The following is a 25,813-nucleotide window of genomic DNA, read 5'->3' as shown; positions in this document are numbered from 1 at the left end:
CACTATGTAAATTGTAGTCACTAGTATTCATGCATTCCATAAATGTTTTCTTTTAATGTTACACATCTGTGTACACTCCAAAGAATAATTACACAGGACATTCAATTGACCACCATTTCATTAAAAAGACTACCCTGTCTCCACTGCTTAGTACTGCCATGTTTATCATAAATAAATCATGTGTACATATATGTGGGGCTCATTTTCTGAACTCTTTTCTGTTCTTAATTACTGTAGCTTTATAACGCGCCTTGATATCTGGTCTGGAATACCTTCCCATCTTGTTTTTTTAAAGGATTTTGGCTTTTCTAGGTCCTTTGTATATCAATATACATTTTAGAATCAATTTGTCAAATTCCATGGAAAAATCTTTCAGGATTTCGTTTGGGACTGCATTGAATCTCTAAATCACTTTGGGAAGAATTGGCATTTTCACAACATTGACCATTTCTATTAGTAAACTTATCTTTCCATTTAGTTAGGTTCCCTTTAAATCACTTGATAATATTTGATCATTTTTTTCCATGGAGATCTTGCACATACGTATGTTAGGTCTATTTTTATGTACTTCAAACTTCAGATACTATTGGGAAATGATATCATTTTTCTTATTTTAATTTCTTTTTTTAAGATTTTATTTATTTTTTTAAAGATTTTATTGGGATCCCTGGGTGGCTCAGCGGTTGAGCGTCTGCCTTTGGCTCAGGTCCTGATCCTGGGATCTGGGATCAAGTCCCACATCGGGCTCCTTGTGGGGAGCCTGCTTCTCTCTGTGTGTCTCTTATGAATAGATAAAATATTTTTAAAAAATAAAAAGATTTTTATTTATTTTTCATGAGAGACAGAGAGAGAGGCAGAGACACAGGCAGAAGGAGAAGCACGCTCCATGCAGGGAGCTCGACGTGGGACTCGATCCCAGGACCCCAGGATCACACCCTGGGCTGAAGGCAGGTGCTAAACCATTGAGCCACCCAGGGATCTCCTTATTTTAATTTCTGACTGACTGGTACTGGTATATATTTTATAAAAATATTTTTAAAAAATCAGTGCCTTTTCTGTTGCCAGGATCTAGCCCATAAATGTCCCATCTTTGCCCCTACTCACTGTCCCATCCAACCCTGCTATGGCCCCTCCCTGTGACCTTAATCTCCCTAAAGCTGGGGGAAGAGAGGGGGGCTATGTGCAGATGGCTCTTCAACCTCGAAAGGAGGATGTCGGCATCTGATGGCGGGAAAGGTGAGAGCAGCTTTCCACCCTTGCAGACCCTTGGAGCAAGCCTAGGCTCTGCTCTACCCTCTGTCCCTCTGACCCATCTACTGCCCAACGGGACCCCACCCCTGGAGAGTCACCGGGGACCAGAACCATATCGCCTTGTTTCCATCCCAGCCAGCACCAAATATAGCCTTACTGCCACCTGAACCCTGATGCTCAGCCTACCCAGACCCTGCCCCTATGGCCTCCCAGCCCCATCCACAGCTTTAGTTCCCAACTGAATCTCAACCCTAATCCTGGCCCCAACCTCCATCGTAGTGCCCACCCCAAGCCCAATTCCAAAGCCAGCCCCAAGCTTAATCCTAACACAAACCTTACCAACCAGAAGGCAAACCCCCATTAGAGTCTAATGCCCAATGTAGATACAGCTCTTACTATGAGCTCTAAATTCACCTAACTTCAACCCCAACATCTAGATATCAATACTGTTATAAGTAGGTCTCTGACTTCCCAGAAAGAGCACAGATAAATTTTTAAGGGAGAGAGAGAGAGAGAGAGAGAGAGAGAGAATGAACACATTTGATGGTGGTAGTAAGTCATGACGGCTTGGAGTCAGAGACTACATAGATTTGAATCCCAGTTCAGCTACTTCATCAAATCACTTAACCTCCCTTTTGGCATCAATTTCCTCACCTGCAAAATGGGAATAATACTCTGTGCCAGACATTATTCTGAATGCTGAACTCACAATCCTCACAACTCTAAACATAGGTACTCTTATGATTCCATTTCACAGATAAGGAAATTGAGACTCAGAGAGGTTACATAATTTTCCCAAGGCTACACACAGCTACCAAGTGGTTGAGTCAGGATTTAAATTCAGACAGAAATAAAAATTCAGACAGCTTGTTTCCTCTAACCCTGGGGATCTTAAGCAAGCCGACCTACTGCCCCTCAGAGGCTGGAACAAAGCCACAGGAATTAGGAATGGCCTTAGCTGAAAACCCCAGGGTCAAATTCAGGGCCCATCGAAACTTAACTTTAACCCTAACCTTGATCCTAATTCTAATCCCAACTCACACACTCCACTCCTACCTGTATTGAAATCCAATCCAGAAGTCCACCACTCTAATTTAACCCTAAATTTGCCTCCAGCTATAAACTTCATCCCACTCAGTGCCAATTTAAACTCCCTATCAAGTCTAACAGCAAAGCCTCTTTTACTTGGACATGTAATCTCACCCTCCCTTCTCCAAAAACTCTACCCCCCAATCAATTACAACACCAAGTCTTACCCTCAATTCTTAACTCAGGCACCCCCGACTCTCCCTAATTTTACATACTCTTCTCTCCTTCCCCCAGACACAGGGATGGGATCAGGAAGGAGGCAATCATGATTGCCCCAATACCCTGTCCCTCCCTGACTTGGTTTCTCCACACAGACACCACCCCAGAGCCCAGCCCAGTCAATGGGACAGGCCCTGGGCCTGAATGGGGGCTGTGCCCTGGGCCTCCAGCATCAGGGGGCGAAGAAATCAGTGGGGCCGTGGGCCCAGAGACCCCTAAGCGAAGAACTCAGCACAATAAGCACAAGACGGTGGCAGTGGCCAGTGCCCAACGGTCACCCCGGGCGCTCTTCTGCCTCACTCTGGCCAACCCGCTGCGGCGGTCCTGCATCAACATTGTGGAGTGGAAGCATCCTGGAAGGCCAGGGGCAGGGCTCAGGGGTGAGGGTCACCAGGGCACCAAGAGTCAAGGATTGGGTCAGGGCTGGAATGGAGGAAGGCTGAAGTCACTAGGGACCAAGAGTCAAGAACTGGATTAGAGGGTGAGTTGAGAAAGGTGAAGGTTACTGGGGAAAGGAGGAGTGTCAGGAGTTAAGGAAGAAATCAAGGCTAGAGTTGGGGATAGCTAAGGTTTCTAAGGGGTTCAAAGTCAAAGCCTTGATCGGAGCAGGGGTTGGGAATGCCGAGGCTGGTTGCCTTGGGTCAACCATCAGCACTGGGTGGGGAGAGCCCCAAGGGAATGCGGAGATCCTGATGCCTATCTGCCTGGGTCCTTGACTGTCCACTTGAGGCCTTTTGACATCCTCATCCTGCTGACCATCTTTGCCAACTGTGTAGCCCTGGGGGTCTACATCCCCTTCCCAGAGGATGACTCCAACACTGCTAACCACAACCTGGTGAGGCTCATCCTCCACCCCTGCTGCCCCCAGCCAGATACAGCCCCAATAGAACCACACCACAACCCTTTAAGCTCCCCCCATCCCCCCTCCTCGCTGACCCACAAGACCCTCTCCCATGGAGCCTCACCCTAGATCCCCACTATGCTTCCCTTCCCCAGCCCCCCTCAAGCCCCACCCCCAATTAACCCCCTACTCTTCCGCCCCACCCCTGGCTCCGCACTCAGGAGCAAGTGGAGTATGTATTCCTGGTGATTTTCACTGTGGAAACCGTGCTCAAGATCGTGGCCTATGGGCTGGTGCTCCATCCCAGCGCCTACATCCGCAACGGCTGGAACCTACTTGACTTCATCATCGTTGTGGTCGGGTGCGCGTCTACAGGGGACACTCCCACCTTGGTGCAACTTCCTACCCCAGGCCCGCTGAGTTTGGGATGCGGGGGAAATGTCCACTTCCTCCGGGTCCCATTTGGCAGCCAGAATCAGGAATTGTTAACATGTGTTAAATATATTCGCATTTCCAGTTACAGGGACTTGTGCTTTTCTGAGAAGGGAGGGGTGGAGGGAGGTCGCAAGGGTCGACCTCGGCCTTCTCATCCCGTGCTACCCCATCAGGCTGTTCAGCGTGCTACTGGAGCAGGGCCCTGGTCGGCCGGGGGACACCCCGCATACCGGGGGGAAGCCGGGGGGCTTCGATGTGAAGGCGTTGAGGGCATTTCGGGTGCTGCGGCCACTGAGGCTGGTATCTGGGGTGCCAAGTGAGTGGCACGCCCTGGGAGGTTGGAGGTGGGGGAAGGGCACAGGAGAGGGGTGGGATAGGCCCACCTCCCTCTCTGTCCCTACAGGCCTGCACATAGTGCTCAATTCCATCATGAAGGCGCTGGTGCCGCTACTGCACATTGCACTGCTCGTGCTCTTCGTCATCATCATCTATGCCATCATCGGACTTGAGCTGTTCCTTGGACGCATGCACAAGACATGTTACTTCCTGGGATCTGGTCAGCCATTCCACCCCTCCAGAGCCAGGACCCCCCCGACCCCCACCACCTCCACCGGTTCCTAGGCCCCCACCTTGTTCTCATAAAAACCCCCTCAAATCCACAAGACTCCACCCCCAGGCTCAGGCTCCACCCCCAGAATAACGAGCGCTACCCCTTTATTCAAGATTCTGTCCTCAATCCCGAACTACGGCCACCCCTTTGCCAATAGCTCCGCCCCATCGCAAGACTCCCCCGACAGGCCAAGGCCCTACCCGGCCCTTGATTTAGAAAAATCTCAACCCAGAGCTGAACTTACCAGATGGGCGGGGCTCCAGTGTAGCGGTGACTGTGGGTGGGCGAGCCTCAGAACCCGGAGCTCCAGTCTTCCCGCAGACATGGAAGCCGAGGAGGACCCGTCGCCCTGTGCGTCTTCGGGCTCAGGGCGAGCGTGCACGCTGAACCAGACCGAGTGCCGGGGGCGCTGGGCAGGGCCCAACGGAGGCATCACCAACTTCGACAACTTCTTCTTCGCCATGCTCACGGTCTTCCAGTGCGTCACCATGGAAGGCTGGACCGACGTGCTCTACTGGGTGAGGTGGACGACCCGCACATGGTGCGAGACTGCCCCTGCCTTGCCTCCTAAGCTCAGGCGAGAGTGTCTGCATATCCTGAGAGACGCATGTTCCCTCTCTCCCTAGATGCAGGACGCCATGGGGTATGAGCTGCCCTGGGTATATTTCGTGAGTCTCGTCATCTTCGGGTCCTTCTTCGTCCTCAACCTTGTGCTTGGTGTCCTGAGTGGGTGAGGAGCCTAGACACCTCTACCCATACCGCCCTTCAGCCCCTGTCTCATTTTTTTTGTTGTTCCTAGCAAACCCCTAGGCATCTTTCAGCACCCATCTGAAGTGCCCCTTCATTTGGTCAGTCAACATTGAGCATCTACTGTGTGCAAGGCACCATTCTAGGAATGGAATAAAAGACAAAAATCTCTGTCTTCTTGGATATTATGTTCTGATGGGGAGAGACAGATAATAGCAATATACACAACAGGTTGTGGATACATGCACCTACACACATGTATGTAGTGGGTTTTTAAATTTTTCCTTATTTTAAGTGGGCTCCATGCCGAATGTGGGACTTGAACTCACAGCCCTGAGATTAAGAGTTACATGCTCTACTGACTGAGCCAGCTGGGCACTTCACATATGTAGTGTGTATGGATTTTTAAAGATTTTTAACATTTATTCATGAGAGACACAGAGAGAGAGGCAGAGACCTAGGCAGAGGGAGAAGCAGGCTCCCTGCGGGGAGCTCGAACTGGAACTTGATCCCAGGACCCCGGGATCATGCCCTGAGCCAAAGGCAGATGCTCAACCGCTGAGCCACCCAGGCGCCCCACATATGTGGTATTTTATGTGGAATACGTGCTGTGGGGGGGGGGGAACAAGGTTAAAGATAGAAATGGGCAACTCTTGCAATTATAAATAGGGACAATCAGGACACCCCTCCTCGAGAAGGTGTTATCTGAGTAGAAATGTGAAAGAGATGAGAGCACGGGCTGTGTGGAGTGTTCCAAGCAAGGGGAACCAGCTGTGCAAAGCTAGCATGTGCTGGACATATTCAGAGAACGGCAAGGAGCCCAGTGGGGCTGGAATGGTAAAGGCAAGGGAGACAGGGTGGTTCTCCATCTTCCTCCTCCAGGGAGTTCTCCAAGGAAAGGGAGAAGGCCAAAGCACGAGGGGATTTCCAGAAGCTGCGGGAGAAGCAACAGTTGGAGGAGGACCTGCGGGGCTACCTGGACTGGATCACGCAGGCAGAGGAGCTGGGCCTCGAAGACCCCTCAACCGATGGCAACTTTGGTTCTATGGCTGAAGAGGGCCGGGCCGGCCACCGTAGGCAACCCCAGTCTGGCCCATTCCCTGCTCCCTGCTGCCTCAGATGTGGGCTACCCTCCTGAGACCCCACCCCCACCGGCAATGCCTGGACACCCAGTCCCCCCAGTTCCAGCCTAGGACACAGGACCAGACCCAGACTCAAGTACCCTTCCCAGACTGTACCCAAAACAAGGACTCCAAATAGCAGCCCCGCCCCCACCACATTCCCCCCACATGGCCCTAACCCAGCCTCAGGCCATGCTCCTCAGATGTCCTCCCTGTCCCCAGGGCCACAGCTGGCAGATCTGACCACCAGGAGACGTGGACATCTGCGCTGGTTCAGTCACTCCACCCGCTCCACACACTCCACCAGCAGCCATGGTGGGGGCCCATCCAGGTTGAGGAGGAGGGTAGGATGGGTAGACAGAGGAGAAAGCCAAGGCTAGAACCCTGGGGTCTTCACATACTGACCTCTTTTCGCATCCTGCCCACAGCCAGCCTCCCAGCCAGTGACACCGGTTCAATGGCAGAGATGCCAGGCGATGAGGAAGAGGAGGAGGGGGCTCTGGCCAGTTGTACACGCTGCCTGTGAGCACCCCCAGCCCTTGGCCTCTAACCAGCCCAGAACCCAGTCCAGACCCTGACCCGACTCCTTATTTTACTTTCTAACCTTGACCCCAGCCCTTGACCGCCAACCCCAACTACTGATTGTGCCCTTTTGTCCCTTATGACACCTACCTTTCATCCTCTTTTCCAGAAACAAGATCATGAAAACCAGGGTCTGGTGAGTTGAGAAAGTTATGGGACTCTGGGGCCCCATGACTTTGTAAGCCCCACCTCCAAGGCCCCCATGACCCCTGGGCTACCCTACCTGAGCCCCCCCAGCATGGCTTAGGTGGGTGACTTCAGCCAGTGAACTCCCCTTTCCCCCCCCAGCCGCCGCCTCCGCCGAGTCAACCGAGGACTCCGGGCACGCTGCCGGCGGGCTGTGAAGTCCACCGCCTGCTACTGGGCCGTGCTGCTGCTCGTCTTCCTCAACACACTGACCATAGCCTCAGAGCACCATGGCCAACCCATGTGGCTTACCCAGATCCAGGGTGCGCTGTCCCCATGCCCCGACTGCCAGGCCTCTTCCCCAGCCCCCAATTCCCTCCACCCCAGAAGCCCAAATCCAGGATCTCTAGAGTTCCTCAGACCCCCTGGACATTGCTTTCCTGCCCTAACAAATGCAGAAACCTCAGCCTGTCCCATCCCACCCTGTGGCTTACAATGATGTAGCATTTGCTCTGTGCATCAAGCTCTGTTGTCAGCACTTTACATGTACTAACTCAGTTACTCTTGACCAAAAATCTTATGTGAATCAAGTACTAAGGCACAGAGTACTGAGCACCAAGGAACTGAAGAATTAAATGATTAATCCCAAGACTCGGCTAGCGAGTGGCAAACCCAGGCAGGTGGCCCCAGAGTCAGGAATCTTAACTCCACGCTGTCTGGACAGGTTAAACCCTTCCATGTCTCAGTTTCCTGTCTCCAAAATGGGGCTAGTAATCATACCCACTTCCTGGGGTATTTGGAAGGATTGAATTAGTTCAGGTGAAAAGTGCTTCAGACATGGCTTGGTCCACATAAAGCTAACCTTTTATAAGTGTTAGCTCTTACTATTATTCGTTTTGATCTCAACCCCAACCTGAATACTGAACACTCTTCTGACCCCAAGCCTCAAACCAGCCTCAGTCCCAACTAAACCCCAAACTCTGACACTACCTGTGAAGGGGTGTTTTCCTGGACTCATAGAGACTGACTGAGGCCCCCACCCTGATTCTGCCCCTCACCCTGGTTCCAAGCCCCTCAAAACCTCACCCACTCTGACCTACAAACTCACCCCAACCCCTAACCGTAGCCTTACCACCAGCTGCGTCTGGCCCAATGCCAGCTACCCCAGATTGCCCCATGGCCCCTACCTCCTTACACCTCACCAAGGAAATTGGCCAGTTCAGTCACCTCTGCCCCTCTTCTCACAGAGTATGCCAACAAGGTGTTGCTCTGTCTGTTCACGGTGGAGATGCTCCTCAAGTTGTACGGTCTGGGTCCTTCTGTCTATGTTTCTTCCTTCTTCAACCGCTTTGACTGCTTCGTGGTCTGTGGGGGGATCCTGGAGACCACCCTGGTGGAGGTGGGCACCATGCAGCCCCTGGGCATCTCAGTGCTCCGATGTGTGCGCCTCCTCAGGATCTTTAAGGTCACTAGGTGCGTGGGGTGGGGGAGGATTGGGCCCCAAGCACAGCCCTAGCATCCCTCTCCCCAGCTCCAGTGACTATCTGTATCACTATTCATTTGGCAAATATCCACTGAGTGCCTACTGCGTGCCAGGCACCCTTTGATTCCTGCTGTTTCTCCAGGCTCTGGAGAAACAGCAGGAATCAAACAGACACAAATTCCCACCTCATGGAGATTATTTTTTTAGAGGGAGAAAGAGAGAGAGAGAGTACGAGTGGGGGGTAAGGGGGGCAGAGTGAGAGGGAAAGAGAGAAAATCTTAAGCAGGCTCCATGCCCAGCCCAGAATCTGACTTGGGGCTCGATCTTCTGACCCTGAGATCACAACCTGAGCCAAAATCTGAGCCACCCAGGCGCCCCCTGCCTAGTGATTAAAAGCCATTGTGGAGGGTGTCTACTCTATTTCCATCCCCTTCCTCAAACTCAACTCCAGCTCAAACAGTATTCCCAGCCCCATCTCTGAATTCACCTCCATGCTCATCCCCAACCATTACACCATCTCTAACCCCAACCCCTAGCCACTCATCATATGCAAGCTCATCTACAGCCCCAACACCAAATCCCAAAGTCAACCCCATCTCCAATCTCATCCCTAACTTGCAGCCCATCTCCATCACTAACCACAATCCCATGTCCCTAACTCCTAACCAGCAGCCTATCTCCAGCTCCAACCCCAGACTCAGACCCAATCTCATCCCTACCCCCTCTTCTATCCCAACTCTCAACCACAACCTTTTCCCCAACTCAGGTATCTAACTCCAAATACTCCCAACCTGAAACCCAATTCTAGCTTCATCAACTTCCATATACCCTCTATCCTGACTTCATCTCTCATTACACCTTTAATTCCAATCCTAACTCCAAACTCAACCTTCCCCTCACATCGCATTTTTGCCTCAACCCAACTCCAAAGTTCATTTTAACCCAGCCCACGCCCAGTGCATTGCAAGCTGGAGTCCTGCCCTGGCTCCTGACTCACCCACCACTGGACATGTCAACCCTGCCTCCTCCATCTCTGCTGCAGGCACTGGGCATCTCTGAGCAATTTAGTGGCATCCCTGCTCAATTCAATGAAATCCATCGCATCGTTGCTGCTTCTCCTCTTCCTCTTCATCATCATCTTCTCCCTGCTTGGCATGCAGCTGTTTGGGGGCAAGTTCAACTTTGACCAGACCCACACCAAGCGGAGCACCTTTGATACCTTCCCTCAGGCCCTCCTCACTGTCTTTCAGGTGGAGTCTGGAGGCCATGGGATAGGTGGGCCAGGCAGGGAGGAGGAACCGTAGGGTGGGAGGGTCCAAAGAGCTTCACGGTGAACTCCCACCCCAGATCCTGACAGGTGAGGATTGGAACGTGGTCATGTATGATGGCATCATGGCCTATGGTGGCCCCTTCTTCCCAGGAATGCTGGTGTGTGTCTATTTTATCATCCTTTTCATCTGTGGCAACTGTATCCTTGGAGCTTTGGGAGGCTGGGTGGTGGTAGGATGGAGGGGTGGATAAGGGGATGTGGGCAGTCCACAGGCAGGCTGATTCTCCATTCTTTGCACCCTGAGCTCAGCTCCAGACATCCTTTTGAACGTGTTTCTCGCCATAGCTGTGGATAACCTGGCCAGCGGAGATACAGGCACTCCCAAGGACAAGGGCAAGTACGTCTGGCCCTGCCCCCAAGACAGTCTCTCTCTGGGATCCCTGACTTGGTCCCCACACATACACCCCACCCCACCAGAGATGCCTTGGTCACCCTGGCAACCCATATCCCTAGATCCATTCTGTCGGTCCTCATTCATTCAATGTGTATTTCTTGATCACCTATTTTGTGCCAGGCCATGTTCTAGACACGGAGGAGACAACAATGGTCAAGGTAGACAGAGCCTTTGCCCTCATGAAGATAGCATTCTAGTTGAGGGAGGCAAGCAAAATATAAACAAATGAATGTATAACATAATTTAATTTAAATATATGTTAATAATTGATAATAGAAAATGGAATAAAAGAATAGAGAGAAATGAGAGTTGCTACTTTGGTTAGGCCATTATTCAGAGGTGACAGTTGAGCAGACACCCAAATGAAGTGAGAGAGTGAGCCATGAAAATATTTGGAGGGGGCAGCCCGGGTGGCTCAGCAGTTTAGTGCCGCCTTCAGTCCAGGGCGTAATCCTGGAGACCCAGATCCAGTCCCATGTCAGGCTCCCTGCATGTAGCCTGCTTCTCCCTCTGCCTGTGTCTTTGCCTCTCTCTCTGTGTATGTCTCTCATGAATAAATAAATAAAATCTTTTTTAAAAAAAAAAAGAAAATATCTGGAAGAAGAGTGCTCAAGACAAGGGGAGAGCAAGAGCAAAGGTCCTGAGGTGCACATTCAGTGCGTCCAAAAAAATACCAAGGAAACCAGTGAGTCTGGAGTGGGGTAAGCAAGGAAGAGAGTGGTAGGAGGTGAGCTCAAATGGGGGAACAGTGAGGCCATATTGGGGGCGTTCTGGGCTATGGTAAGGACTTTGGTTTTTGCTCTGAGTGAGTGGGAGCCATGGGAGAGGTGTGAGCAGACGAAAAATGTGCCAGACTTAAGATTTAACAGGATCCTTTTGGCTGCTGTGAAAAGAACAGATTGTGAGGATGAGGGCAGAAGCAGGGAGTTTCCATGGGACCTCAGAAAGGTCTGTTCTGACTGCATTGACCCCCCTCAGCCTCACCTATCTGCTGTGATCCTTAGCAATCACTCCCCTTTCCTCCAACAGGGAGAAGAGCACTGAGGGGGCTGTCCCACAAGAAAATGGAGTGTTGGTGAGTTAGAAGCCTGATCACTGTCTACACCTCGCGTTACCACCCATACCTGTCTGTATGTGTGTGTCTTTAACCCCCATACTCTGCCTGTGCATTCCTCCATTACTGCGCTCCTTCCTTGCCTCCCCTGGGTCCATCCTATAGCGTCTCCCCTACCATCGGTGACCCCCATACTTTTGTCCCCAGGTGGCTGGTGGGGAGAATGAGGAAGAGGAGGGCAGAAAGAATGAAGGAGCAGGCAAGTGGCAGGGCCGGGTGGAGAAGGTGTTGGACCTTAGAGATGGCACCCAGGCAGAGCTCTTGACCCCTGAAATCCTCCTCTCTTGAGAAGCCTTTTCTGAAATCATCTTGAAAGTAAGGGGCTTGGTGTGTGGCCAGCAACATTTGGGATGTTGAGATTTAAAGAAAAGAAGTGACTTTTGTTTTACTGCAGAACTTCTCAGAGCCTTTATTGTAAAATAGTGTATAGTGGACTGCAAGGATGGTGGTATTCACTCGGCAGACATTTCCTGAGCTTCTGCGGTGTCCCAGACACTGTTCTAAGTGCCAGAGACACAACAGTGAACCAAACAGACTAAAATCCCTTCTCCGAGGAGCTGACATTCTAGCAGGGAGATGGGAAGAATTTTCCATGTGACAAGCACTGTTCTAGGTGCTGTACATACGTTTTCCAATGAATTGTCTGTCTTTTGATCTTCTTCTGATGCCAGGCATGGAGGAAGAAGAGGAAGAGGAGGAGGAGGAGGAGGAAGAGGAGGAAGGGGGTGCAGGGCATGTGGAACTCCTGCAAGAAGTTGTACCCAAGGAGAAGGTGGTACCCATCCCTGAGGGCAGCGCCTTCTTCTGTCTCAGCCAAACCAACCCGTGAGTGCTGGGAGTGGGTGCAGGAGGGGCTGGGGCAGGTGGAGGCCCGGGGAGCAGCCAAAGCTCTGGCAGCGGGCATGGCCTGATGCAACAGAGGCTGAGCTGTATCCCTTGGGCTCTCCCACTCAACTCCCTGGTCCTGGGTTCTGACCGCAGCCCATTCCCCACTCCCCAGGCTGAGGAAGGCCTGCCACACCCTCATCCACCATCATATCTTCACCAATCTTATTCTGGTATTCATCATCCTCAGCAGTGTGTCCTTGGCCGCTGAGGACCCCATCCGAGCCCACTCCTTCCGCAACCATGTGAGCCTTTGGCAGGGGGCTAGGGGGACACTCCCAGGGGCAGGAGGAGAGGGAGGAGGAAAGAGAGGGAGGGAAGGAGAGGGGGACAGCAAAACTTACAGAGAGGTGTGAGCACACACACACATACACACACACATATACACCCACACCCCCAAGGAGTCCCCTCAGCTATGACTCAATGGCTTCCCCTATTTCTCACCCCCCCCCCAGATTCTGGGGTATTTTGATTATGCTTTCACCTCTATTTTCACTGTGGAGATTCTACTAAAGGTAACAAATAGGCCTCCCAGCCATACCCCCAGTTGCCCCAACCCACTCTGCCCCCATCCCTACAGCCCACCTTTCCTGTTTCCATACCTTCCTCCCCTCTCTATGCCCACACCTGGAGTCTAGCCTGATGTCCTTCTACCCCTCCCCCAGATGACAGTATTTGGGGCCTTCCTGCATCGAGGCTCCTTCTGCCGTAGCTGGTTCAATCTATTGGATCTGCTGGTGGTCAGTGTATCCCTCATCTCTTTTGGCATCCAGTGAGTGACTCTCCCCACCTCCTCCCCACTCTATTCCTCCCAGGACAGAGGCCAAGCCTGGGCCAGAGCCTGAGTACTGACCCTTCCCCAGCTCCAGCGCCATCTCAGTGGTGAAGATTCTGAGGGTACTCCGAGTCCTGAGGCCTCTCCGAGCCATCAACAGGGCCAAGGGACTCAAGGTAACCCAACCCCACCCAAACCCACAGGACCCATGCCCCTGCCCCACTCCTAGGGCCAGGACCTCTAATCAGACTGGCCATTTGCATGGATGCATGACCACAGAGCCTGGCCCCAACATGTAACCACACATCCCTGACCACTGATTGTATGGCCTGACCTATGTTCCATCCAAGTGACTATAAATTCCTTATCAAAGGCCACATTTCTCTGATTCAAGTTCCTGAAATATGACCACATATCCCTTCTTGGTAAACACTTATTCCTGGTTGGTGCCCACATGGCCCTGGGCCTGTATCTTTGACCACCCATCCCTGATCCATAACCAGATGTCCCCAGCCCAAGTCCCTGAGCCCCATCTACACCCAGAACCCCTACCCCCTGGCTGCTGTGGCATGCAGTTTCTTTAGCCATATTTGTGGGTGCTTGCAGCATGTGGTGCAATGTGTGTTTGTGGCTATCCGGACCATTGGGAATATCATGATTGTGACCACACTCCTGCAATTCATGTTTGCCTGCATTGGCGTGCAGCTCTTCAAGGTGAGAGGAAACACCGGAGGGATGTCCGGGTATGGGTCAAGGTGGAGAGTAAGGGGGAGATCTGCCTGACAAATATCCTCCCTACAGGGGAAATTCTACAGTTGCACCGATGAAGCCAAACACACCCCACAAGAATGCAAGTGAGTGCCTAAAACCCTGCCCTTCTTGGAGCTTGGGACCCCTCCCAAAGGCCAAAGGGGCCCCTAGATTTCACCAAGGCCCCTAGAACCCTTAGACGTTCCTCCTAAAAACTACAGAGACTCCTTCAGTTTTTACTGAGGACCCCAAAACCCCATGAATTCCCCCAAGGTCCCATGATAAACCCCCAGAACTTTCCCAAGAGCTACAGAGTCCTCAGATCTCACTAAGCCCTAAGAGATCCCCCAATACCTCCCCAAAACCCCTCTCCACATTCTCCAGAGTTACCCACATTCTACTTCAAACCCCTCGGAAATCCCTAAACACCCCCCACCCACGCACAGCCACTGCCACCTAGTCCCAGGCTTCCACCTTTTTTTTTTTAAGATTTTGTGTATTTATTCATGAGAGACACAGAGAGAGAGAGAGAGACAGAAACATAGGCAGAGGGAGAAGCAGGCTCCCTGCAAGGAGCCTGATGCAGGACTCGATCCCGGTACCCCGGGAAATATGTTCTGTTAATATCCTTATTTCATAGATGAGGAAAACTAAAGCACAGAGAGGTTAAATGCCCAAGGTCACCCAGCCAGTAAATAGGGCAGGGGATCAGGGTTTGAACCCCGGCTATCCATCCTCACCACTATGCCCTGCTGCCTCCATGCTAGAGACCCCAGTCCCATTTCCCCAGCTCCCCATCCCTCCTCACCCACCCAGCCTGTCTGCAACATCCACAGGGGCTCCTTCCTGGTCTACCCCGATGGAGATGTATCACGGCCCCTGGTCCGGGAGCGGCTCTGGGTCAACAGCGATTTCAACTTTGACAATGTCCTCTCAGCCATGATGGCCTTGTTCACTGTCTCCACCTTCGAAGGCTGGCCTGCGTGAGGAGCAGGGCCCCGGGGATGGACAGGGGACAGGGCAGGAGTCTCTAGACTGGGATCTCCTTGGGGGCGGGTGGGAAGGTATCTTGGAATGTGATAAAGGTCTCATGAGACTGGATAAGGTTTTATGCGGACTGATGGGCATATCAGAGGAGTGGGTGGGGGTCCTCCAGAAGTTGGCTAGGGGCGCTTTGGGGACTGGGTAGGGGATGTCTCCAGGAATTGGCTAGAGGCCTCTGAGGATCTAGGTGGAAGTCTAGAGAGGAATGGGTAGAATTTAGGGGGGACCAGGTAGAGGTCTGGTGGAGGGGCACTGGAGGAGGTCTCAGAGGAGCTGGAGCTGGAGATTCAGTTCTTAGGAGCTGTACAAGTCTTTGGGGTACTAACTGAAGATCTTTGGGGAAGAGGAGCAAGGAATTCAAATTGATGGGACAGGATTTAGAAATATTTGGGGGCTTGGCTTGTGGGGGAGTTCTGGGGAGCTACATGGGGATCTCTAGGTGGCTGAAGAAGGGGATTTGGGGATCTTGGAGGACAGGTGGGGGTCACTTGGAGTATGCATGGAGGTTCCAGGTGTTTAGGTCAGGGGATTTAAGGCCTTTGGGGTGCCAAGTAGGGGATTCTGGAGTGTCTGTTATAAGGTTTCTGGGGTCAGGTCTCAGGAGACTGGGATATCTCCTCACCTACCCCCACTGGTTCCCCAGTCTACTGTACAAGGCCATCGATGCAAATGCAGAGGACAAGGGCCCTATCTATAATTACCATGTGGAGATCTCAGTGTTCTTCATTGTCTACATCATCATCATTGCATTCTTCATGATGAACATCTTTGTGGGCTTTGTCATCATCACCTTCCGTGCCCAGGGCGAGCAGGAATACCAAAACTGTGAGCTGGACAAGAACCAGGTGACCTCTGACCCCTCACCCATGGCCTCCAACCCCTCCCCACCTCCTTGCCTTGAGATCCCATGGCTCACTCATGCCCTGCACCCATATGCAGCGCCAGTGTGTGGAATATGCCCTCAAGGCCCAGCCACTCCGCCGCTACATCCCCAAGAACCCACATCAATATCGTGTGTGGGCCACTGTGAACTCTGCTGCCTTTGAGTACCTCATGTTCCTGCTCATCCTGCTCAACACCGTTGCTCTAGCAATGCAGGTCTGAGCTCCCCTTCCTGACCCCTGCCAGTCACCTGATCCTATTCTGTCCACACAATACCTTGGGAACCATTAGGAATGCTTTCAGCTGCAAGTAACAAAACCCCCAACTGACAGAGACTTAAGCTATAAAAATATTTGCCACATTTCTTCAAACCTAAGGCCGATAATTGGAAGTTGTATCCTGACTTAAGAGATATAAGAATGTGGGGAAATGGCTGATGGGCATTGTAAGTTGCCATTGATTGTGAAATACACTCCATTTTCAGTGAGTGTAAATGTGAAAAGATGTGCATATTGGAGTCAACAAAATACGGTAGCTACCTCACATAACAAGAAGTTTAGAGGTAGGCTGTTTGATCATTGTTCATCAGGTATCCAGGCTCTTTATCCTCCACCATTCTTAACAAGTTGGCTTTCATGCTTACGGTGGTTGCTTCATGATCACAAGATGACTGCCGCAGCTCCAGACATCAAAACCAAATCCAAGGCAGGAAAAAGGAGGGAAGGTTGCACCAGGGGGCTCTCCTCATTTGAACCTTTTATTGGAAAGCAAAAATAGTTTTCATGGAAGCTGTCCAGCCAGCAGCAGACTTCTGTTTCTGTCTCATTTGTCAGAAGCAGCTGCGAGGAAAGCTAGGAAATCACAAGCTGGGCTTCCCAATATCCATATTGGGATACAATGTGAGGGGTTTGGCCAAGGCATAGTGCTACCACATCTCACCTCTGTCCATGCCAGAAAATATTTGGTTGTGGGTGGCAAGGTCTCTGCCTCAGGCTCTGTCCTCATCCCTGGCTTTCTCCCCCAGCACTATGAACAGACTGCTCCCTTTAATTATGCCATGGACATCCTCAACATGGTCTTCACTGGCCTCTTCACTATTGAGATGGTGCTCAAAATCATCGCCTTCAAACCCAAGGTGCCTCCCTAGCCCTAGATTCAACCTGCCGTGGGTGAATTCCTTGGGGTGGAGTTCATTGCAGAGCTCCAGGTTGGGGGGGGGCGGGTAGGGGCAGCAACCAAGGACTCATGAGACCAGGGAGTGACAGGGATTCAGATGCAGGCCCATCATGTGGTCCAAGCCAGGCCCTGCCTCCACAATGTCGCCTACCACTACTGGCCTCCTATACTAGCTTGCTAGCTCTGAGAGGACAAGGCTCTACTTTTTTCCTGCCTACAGCATTACTTTACCGATGCCTGGAACACGTTTGATGCTCTTATTGTAGTGGGCAGCGTAGTGGACATTGCCGTCACTGAAGTCAACGTAAGGACTGGCCTCTCCACTAACCCAGCCTTTCCTCACCTCAACCCCAGGGCTTTCTTTCACATGAAGAGGTGCCTCTCGCTTACCTCCACCCTATTCTTGAAGACTCAGTGCTCCTCATTCTAGCTCTGTATCTCCTGAGTCCCTGTCAGGTTTAGCCAAAGTCCCCCTCCACAAGCTCCCTTATTCCATTTGTAACCTATCCTCTGGCTCTTCCATCTCCTAAAATGACTCTCCTGTTATTTCTATTATTTCCTCCATTCCTCCTTCATTTCCTCTACATCACCCTTCATTGGCTCCATCATCTCCACCAACTACTTTGGCTCCATCGTCTCTTCTACTTCATTGGCTCCATTTCCTCCAATGACTCCATTGTCTCCGACACTGGGTCTTCCACGGCTGTCATCACCACTGACTGTACCACTGGCTCCATCATCTCTTCCATTGGGTCCTACATGGCTCTGTCACCTCAACTGACAATGCTGCTGGTTCCATATCTCCATCGGTTCTCTAATCTCCATCATCTCCATGAAACCACTGGCTCCATCATTTCCTCCATTGGCTCCATTGGCTCTCCTCCATCATTTCCTGTACCATTTCATTTCCCTTCCACCCTCATTGCCAACCTTTCCCACAATCATCTTGATCCACTGCCTCATAACCTTCTCCATCATCCCTTGAATAATTACTCTACCATCCATTATTCCCTATATCTGCTACATCAATTCTCCTGTTCATTTGGGCCTGTGATCTTATCATCTTCTCTGCCACCTCTGTCTTGGCCATACCTCCCTTCAGAATGGTGGCCACCTTGGCGAGGTAGTCCCCAATAGTCCCCACCTTACAACAGGAACTCTCTCCTTTCCATACCCACCCTCCCTTCCTTTCTTCCTGAGAGTCCCTAGAAATGTTCCCTGACCATCCTGGGGCCTGAGTTCTGAGGGATTTGGGGGCTGGGAGGTCCAAAGCATGAGATAAGGAGGTGGCTGTGGCAAATGTAGACTGATCATACCTACCACACCCCCAACCTCAGAGCTCTGAGGACAGTTCCCGCATTTCCATCACTTTCTTTCGCCTCTTCCGAGTCATGCGACTAGTCAAGCTTCTCAGTAAAGGTGAAGGAATCCGCACATTGCTCTGGACATTCATCAAGTCCTTCCAGGTACACTCTCATCCCTTTGACCACCCCCACCCCCATCTCACGCCTCTCAACCTGTCCTTCTACCACCCCCAGCACTACATCTCCCTGTGTATCATTACCGTCTGAAATTTACCACTTCTGTTTTTCTAGGCTCCCAATTCCCAACAGGCCTTGGCCTTACTGACCTTATTCTATTGTATTTAATACCATGTCCACATTTGTGAGACACTGGTAGTTGTGGGCACTTTGGGGATGGGCCACATCTCTCTGCAGGCCCACTCTTGAGGGAGCAGTGCATTCTAGGGCTTACAGTGCTCTGTCTGGACCTAAATATCTATCCTCCTCTCCACCCCCATAGGCCTTGCCCTATGTGGCTCTTCTCATCGCAATGATATTCTTCATTTATGCAGTCATTGGAATGCAGGCAAGTGGGGACCCTAGGGAGCATCCCCCAGGCACTCCTCTGCTGAGGGGTGTTGGGTAGGAATTCACCTACAGTGGGGGTGGTGGGTTGAAAGACAAGCTGGATGACACTGAATCAGTCCACACATCTGTGAAATGGGATCAGCAGTGCCTGCATGTCAGGGTTGTGAGGATCTATTGAGTATTAGAAGTTGTGAAATGAGTGACAACCTGTGGGGGCATGGGCTCACTCCTCTGACACATGCCCTGTGTACCCACAGATGTTTGGCAAGGTGGCTCTTCAGGATGGCACACAGATCAACCGAAACAACAACTTTCAGACCTTTCCACAGGCTGTGCTACTTTTGTTCAGGTGACATCTACCCTCCTTCTACTGTCATCTTGGTCCCCAACATGCCATTGAGTGCCCACACACCCTGTTGGCCCCCAGACTGCCTGAGCTATAGAAATAACAGGACAGCATGGGACTCCATTTTTACCCGAGACCTTTTATGGCTGTGATCTGAAGAGTCTTGTATAATAATCTACCCTCAGCCATCCTTTCTCTAGCTGTAAGATGGATAGCCCCTAGTGACCTACCAGTAAAATGGGGACCAAAATGGGGATACCTGATGAACATGACTGTCATCATAATCACCACACCAGCTTCAAAAATATTGAAATACTTTATGGAATCTATCTGTGTCATATGCAACCCCTGGCAAGAAGTGGGTCATCGCCTCATCCCTCCAGCCCCCACAGTGCCACTTGCCATGACTTCATAGCTTCCCCTCCAGGATGGCCCCCCCATGTGACCCCTAGGTGTGCCACCGGTGAGGCATGGCAGGAGATAATGCTCGCCAGCCTTCCCGGGAGTCGGTGTGACCCTGAATCTGACGTCAGCCCTGGCGAGGAGTTTACCTGTGGTAGCAATTTTGCCATCGCCTATTTTATCAGCTTCTTCATGCTCTGTGCCTTCCTGGTGAGAACCGTTTTTTCACAACCACCACCACTGCCATGGGGGCTGGCCCTGAGGGGTCTGGGGACAAGGTGGGAAGCCCAAACCTTCAGATCAGGTAAAAGGGCTGGTCTGATGAGATCAACCCAGGGACTCGTGATCCAGTAACCATAAGTTTACCTCAGCCTCCCACCAACCCCCCCATACCTAGCTCTGCCCTTTACCTAATCCCCACTGTTCACTGGCCCACAGATCATAAATCTCTTTGTGGCTGTCATCATGGATAACTTTGACTATCTAACCAGAGATTGGTCCATCCTGGGCCCCCATCACCTCGATGAATTCAAGAGGATCTGGTCTGAATATGACCCTGGAGCCAAGTATGGCCTGTAACCACAGGGGATTGCAGGGGACAGTGCACTGCTCCACCCAGTAGCCCAGCCCCCAGAACCTCTGACCTGTTTCTTCCATTACCTAGGCAATAGATGCCCCAGTTTTCCCACTGCCTCTGTCCTCTATCTTCCTTCCCCACTGCCCTCGGATTCTTCCCTGGCAGGCTCTGAGGTATTGATGGTGAGGGGGAGGTAGTGCTGAGCTGGTAGAGTCTTCAGAAAGGGCTAGAGGAGATGTCTCCAATCCAGCGGTGCTTCCCACCTGCCTCCATCTGCCCCAGGGGCCGCATCAAGCACCTGGATGTGGTTGCCCTGCTGAGACGCATCCAGCCCCCCTTGGGATTTGGGAAGCTCTGCCCACACCGAGTAGCCTGCAAGGTCTGTGCACCTCCTTCCCCCAAGCACACACCCCCCCACCTGTGAGAGGGCTGTCCACCACCACACACCCCCCCACCTGTGAGAGGGCTGTCCACCACCACACACACCCCCACCTGTGAGAGGGCTGTCCACCACCACATAGCAGGGGTGGGCAGGGACCCTGCCTTGGGTGGGGAGGGTATGTTTGGTTTTATCCTCAAAGGTTTCTGTCCCTGGGCATCCAATGCTTTCATCCCTGGCATTTGCTCAAGGGGGGCTCCATGTCTCTGGTGTGTGTAGAGGCTTGTGGCGATGAACATGCCCCTCAACTCAGATGGGACAGTGACATTCAATGCCACACTCTTTGCCCTGGTTCGGACATCCTTGAAGATCAAGACAGAAGGTGCATGGGAGGGATGGGGAAGGGGCAGGAGCGGGAGGGCCCCTGAGGAGAGTTTGGGGATTAGTCTCATTGAGTGTGGGCCCAGCTCCTGTCTCTGAACCTCAAAATGAGTGACTGGCTTCTCCAGGCCTGTTTTCCCACCTGTTCAATGGGGGTGGTGTGTAACTGCAGTAGAAGCTCCTGAAGCCCCTCCCCAACAGGGAAGGAGCTGGAAAGGGCTCCTCTTATTGGCTCATGCCTCACATCCTCTCCTGATGCAGGGAACCTGGAACAAGCCAATCAGGAGCTGCGGATTGTCATCAAAAAGATCTGGAAGCGGATGAAGCAGAAGCTATTAGATGAAGTCATCCCCCCTGCTGACGGTGAGATGGCTCCACCCCAATTACTTGAACCCACCCAAATGTCAAATGATTGCTCACCATCACAAAAACCAGCACTGGACTGGGCGCCTGGGTGGCTTAGTGGGTTAAGTACCTGCCTTCACCTCGGGTGGTGATCCCAGGGTCCTGGGATCAAGCCCTGCATTGGGCTCCCTGCTCAGCGGAGAGCCTGCTTCTCCCTCTCCCTCTGCTGCTCCCCACTGCTCAGTACTCACAGTGCTCTCTATCTCATGTGCTCTCTCTCAAATAAATAAATAAATCTTAAAAAAAAAAAAAAAAGCACTGGATGGGGGAGGGGACGAAGAGGAGTCTATGCTGTGGGTAGGGGGACAGAGGACCCCTGTGTGACCTTGCCTCTTCCCTCTTGCCCCCAGAGGAAGAGGTCACCGTGGGCAAATTCTACGCCACATTTCTGATCCAGGACTATTTCCGCAAATTCCGGCGGAGGAAAGAAAAGGGGCTATTAGGGAGCGAGGCCCCCTACAGTACCTCCTCTGCCCTTCAGGTCTTCAGAGAGGGGCCTGGGTGGGTGGGGGTATATGGGAGCACTGTGGCTGAGGCTGACTGCCCTCTTGATCTCATGGAACCCATGTCACAGATGAGGAAACAGAGACCCCAGGACTCACAGAGGGTCAGGGGTGGCTGAGGGACCCCTTACCCCACCCCACACTCCTGCATGGGAAACAGGCTCTTTAACAGGGGAGTTTAGACACTGAGATGCCTTGCTTCCCTATTTTTCTACCTCCACAGACTGGTCTGAGGAGCCTACACGACTTGGGTCCTGAGATCAGGCAGGCCCTCACCTGTGACACAGATGAGGAGGAGAAGGAGGAAGAGGGGCAGGAGGGAGAGGAGGAGGAAGATGAGAAACACCTGGAAACACACAAAGTGAGGACAAGTTTTCACTCCCCTACAGAATTTGATTGTAAAAATATACCCTTAATTCCTAAGTAACTTTGACACTGCCTCTGGGGAGGAGGCTCCCAGAGAAGCTCCCCTGCAACAGGCAAACGTTTATTTGGTACTTACCATCCACTGTTGGAGGGTGAGATCCAGATTCAGCCCCTAAGGAGGTCACTGGAAATAAACTCTAAGTGACTTGTGTCACTGACCAAGTGACTTAGATAGAACATGAATGGTAACATTCAGTCCTGTGACTTCCACAGGCCCAGATGGGCTCCCAGCCCCCACCTCGCCGGAGCTCCGTGATTTCTGTGTCTCTGCCTGTTGGGGACAGACTTCCAGATTCACTCTCCCTTGGTCCCAGTGATGACGATGGGGGGGCTTCCAATTCCAGACAGTCCAGTGTACCCCAGGCTGGATCCCATGGCCACAGGTATGGTCAAGGGTCTGGTGGGAAATTCTAAGGGAAGGCAGGGACTAGCCACTACATGGGGGTAATTGAGGGGCAAGAGGGCCTTTGAATGGAAATTTGGGAAGGATGGAAGGGATTCAAGGGTTCGTATGGGAACAGAGGGTAATAAGGGATTCATATGAGAACAGCAATGCAAAGGTTTAATACAAAAAGCACATAACATGGAACAAAATGAGTTTAAGTTCAAATCCTGGCTTGCCATTTGCTAAGTGATCTTGGGCTAGTAACTTAGTTTCCATGGTCCTCAATTTTCTCACCTATAAAAGGGGAATGATGACAGCACTTACCTCACGGGGATAATGAAAGAATGCAATGAAGTCACACCTAGCTTGTACGGCCTCCTCCTCACTTCCCCTAATACACCCTTAGTTTTGTGTTGAAGGTATCTCTTCAACAAGCCAACTTTGATTTTTTTAAATGTTGGGTCCTTATTATGAGAAACATCTATTAAAAGAAAGCCCATATTCATCTTTTAAAAAATATTTTATTTATTTATTAATGAGAGATACATTGGGGATCCCTGGGTGGCGCAGCGGTTTAGCACCTGCCTTTGGCCCAGGGCGCGATCCTGGAGACCCGGGATCGAATCCCAAGTCGGGCTCCCAGTGCATGGAGCCTGCTTCTCCCTCTGCCTATGTCTCTGCCTCTCTCTCTCTCTCTCTCTTTCTCTCTCTCTGTGTGTGTGTGTGTGTGTGTGTGTGACTCTCGTAAATAAATTTAAAAAAAAATAAATAAATTTATTCATGAGAGATACAGAGAGTGAGGCAGAGACACAGGCAGAGGGAGAAGCAGGCTCCTTACAGGGAGCCTGATGTGGGACTGGATCCCAGGACCCCGGGATCATGACCTGAGCCAAAGGCAGACGTTCAACTGCTGAGCCACCCAGGTGTCCCTTATTTGTTTTAAAATGATGACAAGTAGGGGCAGCCAGGGTGGTTCAGCGGTTTAGCGCCACCTTCAGCCCGGGCATGATCCTGGAGTCGCGGGATCGAGTCCCACATCGGGCTCCCTGCGTGGAGCCTGCTTCTCCCTCTGCCTGTGTCTCTGCCCCTCTCTCTGTGTGTCTCTCATGAATAAATAAAATCTTTAAAAAATTAATAAAATAAAATAAAATGATGACAAGTTGGGCACCTGGGTGGCTCAGTCAGTTAAGCATCCAACTCTTGATTTTGGTTCAAATCATGATCTTGGGGTTGTGAGATACAGCCCCAACTCAGGCTCTGCACCCAGCGCAGAGTCTGCTTGGAATTCTCTCTCTCCCTCACCCTCTGCTCCTCCCCGGGCTTGTGTGCTCTCTTAGTCTCTCTCATAGATAGATAGATATATAGATAGATAGATAGATAGATAGATAGATAGATAGATAGATAGATAAAATATAAAGAAAATAAAATGATGACAGGTTAATTTTATGTTATGTAAGTTTTCTCAATCAAAAACAAAACCTGCAGAGTTTCTGTAGGAGATGAGGCATGGAAAAAGGAACTAGAACCCCAGGACCCCATACTGGGGGGAATCTGGTCTAATTTGCTTCACTTTCCCCAGGAGAAGCTCTGGGGGTTTCATTTTCACCATCCCCGAAGAAGGAAGTTCTCAGCCCAAGGGAACCAAAGAGCAAGAGAATCAGGAGGAGGAAGAGGAAATTCCCACCAAAGACTCTGGCCACGACAGGTAGGATGACCTCATGAGCCATGTGCAGGAGGGCAGGAATAATGGGACCCCATTGCACATGCCCAGGCCTGAGCTCACCCCAAGCTCTCTCTCCTGCACAGGCTCGCCTACCTAGATGAGCAGGCAGGGACTCCCCCACGCCCCATCCTTTTGCCACCCCACAGACCCCAGAGATATGCTGATGGGCACAATGCACCACGCCGCCGTCTACTGCCCCCCACGCCTGCAGGTGAGAGCAGGCATGGACCCTGGGGGCCCCCCACAGGGGCCAGCAGAGCAGAGGGCTGGGGTCGCACTGACATTTTTCTTTGCCGCCCCCCTCCCCGCTCCATGCCTCCCCCCGCCCCCAGAGCGGAAGCCTTCCTTCACCATACAGTGTCTGCGGCGCCAGGGCAGTTGTGAGGATTTACCCATCCCAGGCACCTATCATCGTGGACGCAACTCAGGGCCCAGCAGGGCTCAGGTGAGGTGGGGAATAGGGTGCGGAGGTCTGGAGGGATGGAGTTAGCCTAGGCTGTTTATCAAACATACCACATGTCTTCCGAAGAATGAGGCATGTATGAATTCACAAAATCCTCATGGCACCGGTGAGACAGGTACTGTGGCTAGTCCCAGTTTACAGAGGAGGAAGCGGAGGCCCAGAGAGGCTTACCCAGGATCACACAGCCAGTCAGTGGCAGAGCTCAGATTTAAACCCAGGCCTTCTATGCTCTTAAGTAAACTCAAGTCTGATTTATATGTGTTCAGTTTGACTCCGGTTGTGTTTGGGGTGGGCAGTGGTAAGAGGTAGGCACAGGGGTGAGTCCTAGATCCTAATACCCCACCCAGCAGTCATTATCCCCCTGTTTATTCTGGTCCAGGGTTCTTGGGCAACCCCTCCTCAACGGGGTCGGCTCCTGTATGCCCCACTGTTATTGGTGGAGGAGGGCGCAGCAGGGGAGGGATACCTCGGCAAGTCCAGCGGTCCGCTGCGTACCTTCACCTGTCTGCATGTGCCCGGAACCCACTCAGACTCCAGCCATGGCAAGAGGGGCAGTGCTGACAGTCTGGTGGAGGCTGTGAGTCCAGAAGGGATGCGGGCAAGAGGGATGGGGGATATGGGAAGGAAGCGGGAGCTCAGGAAGGAGGGGGAAGGGCCCCCCACCCCTGGCTCTGTGTTTTGCTTGTAATTATCTATCCCTTTGCTCTGCAACTTCTGCTCAGCATGACATATGCACCACTGTCCCCAGTGACTCCCCTGCGCACTTTCATGGATGATGCATCATCTATCTACACTGACTCCTCTGTGCACACTGCTTTGATTCCATGCTGTGCCCTCTGCCAACTCTGATCCCATCTGTGCCCCCAGGTGCTCATCTCCGAGGGCCTAGGCCTCTTTGCCCGAGACCCACGCTTTGTGGCCCTAGCCAAGCAGGAGATTGCAGATGCATGCCGCCTGACACTGGACGAGATGGACAGTGCTGCCAGTAACCTGTTGGCACAGGGGACCAGCTCACTGTATAGTGATGAGGAATCTATCCTCTCTCGCTTTGATGAGGAGGACCTGGGAGATGAAATGGCCTGTGTCCATGCCCTCTGA

General features: G+C 51.9%; 1 protein-coding gene across 3 annotated transcripts; it reads left to right on the top strand.

Annotated features, from left to right (window-relative positions):
* Positions 1–1,211: 1,211 nt before the first annotated feature.
* Positions 1,212–25,813, top strand: CACNA1F (calcium voltage-gated channel subunit alpha1 F). 3 transcript variants are annotated; one of them, XM_041741908.1, is made up of 48 exons: positions 1,212–1,236; positions 2,655–2,907; positions 3,289–3,394; positions 3,622–3,761; positions 4,009–4,151; positions 4,239–4,391; positions 4,767–4,963; positions 5,072–5,175; positions 6,075–6,232; positions 6,536–6,628; positions 6,742–6,835; positions 7,005–7,031; positions 7,184–7,344; positions 8,269–8,494; positions 9,547–9,754; positions 9,852–9,972; positions 10,090–10,171; positions 11,258–11,303; positions 11,490–11,541; positions 12,014–12,167; positions 12,343–12,472; positions 12,683–12,742; positions 12,893–12,999; positions 13,091–13,178; positions 13,609–13,716; positions 13,804–13,856; positions 14,589–14,735; positions 15,440–15,641; positions 15,736–15,894; positions 16,703–16,813; positions 17,075–17,158; positions 17,957–17,977; positions 18,192–18,320; positions 18,658–18,723; positions 18,983–19,074; positions 19,524–19,683; positions 19,912–20,039; positions 20,333–20,429; positions 20,709–20,811; positions 21,072–21,173; positions 21,566–21,696; positions 21,942–22,079; positions 22,358–22,527; positions 24,109–24,234; positions 24,336–24,463; positions 24,585–24,697; positions 25,095–25,292; positions 25,583–25,813. In XM_041741908.1, exons 1-48 carry the CDS (start codon positions 1,212–1,214, stop codon positions 25,811–25,813), a joined length of 5,925 nt encoding a protein of 1,974 aa, XP_041597842.1. The 3 variants fall into 3 exon arrangements, with proteins under 3 accessions (XP_041597842.1, XP_041597841.1, XP_041597843.1); XM_041741907.1 differs by having other exon boundaries at positions 6,075–6,265; XM_041741909.1 differs by having other exon boundaries at positions 1,212–1,276; positions 2,893–2,907; positions 6,075–6,265.

The sequence above is a fragment of the Vulpes lagopus genome, chromosome X (genome assembly GCF_018345385.1).
Source record: "Vulpes lagopus strain Blue_001 chromosome X, ASM1834538v1, whole genome shotgun sequence".
NCBI lineage: Eukaryota > Metazoa > Chordata > Mammalia > Carnivora > Canidae > Vulpes > Vulpes lagopus.
Note: the sequence above shows the minus strand (reverse complement) of the source record. Positions and strands in the feature narration are given on the sequence as shown.

Bases quoted from the DNA above. Each gene is read 5' to 3' on its own strand.
- CACNA1F (XM_041741907.1), top strand. From the start codon at position 1,212: ATGTCGGCATCTGATGGCGGGAAAG. The intron at 13,857-14,588 runs GTGAGTGCCTAA...CAACATCCACAG, and splicing joins CACACCCCACAAGAATGCAA to GGGCTCCTTCCTGGTCTACC. The intron at 22,080-22,357 runs GTGAGGACAAGT...TGACTTCCACAG, and splicing joins AACACCTGGAAACACACAAA to GCCCAGATGGGCTCCCAGCC.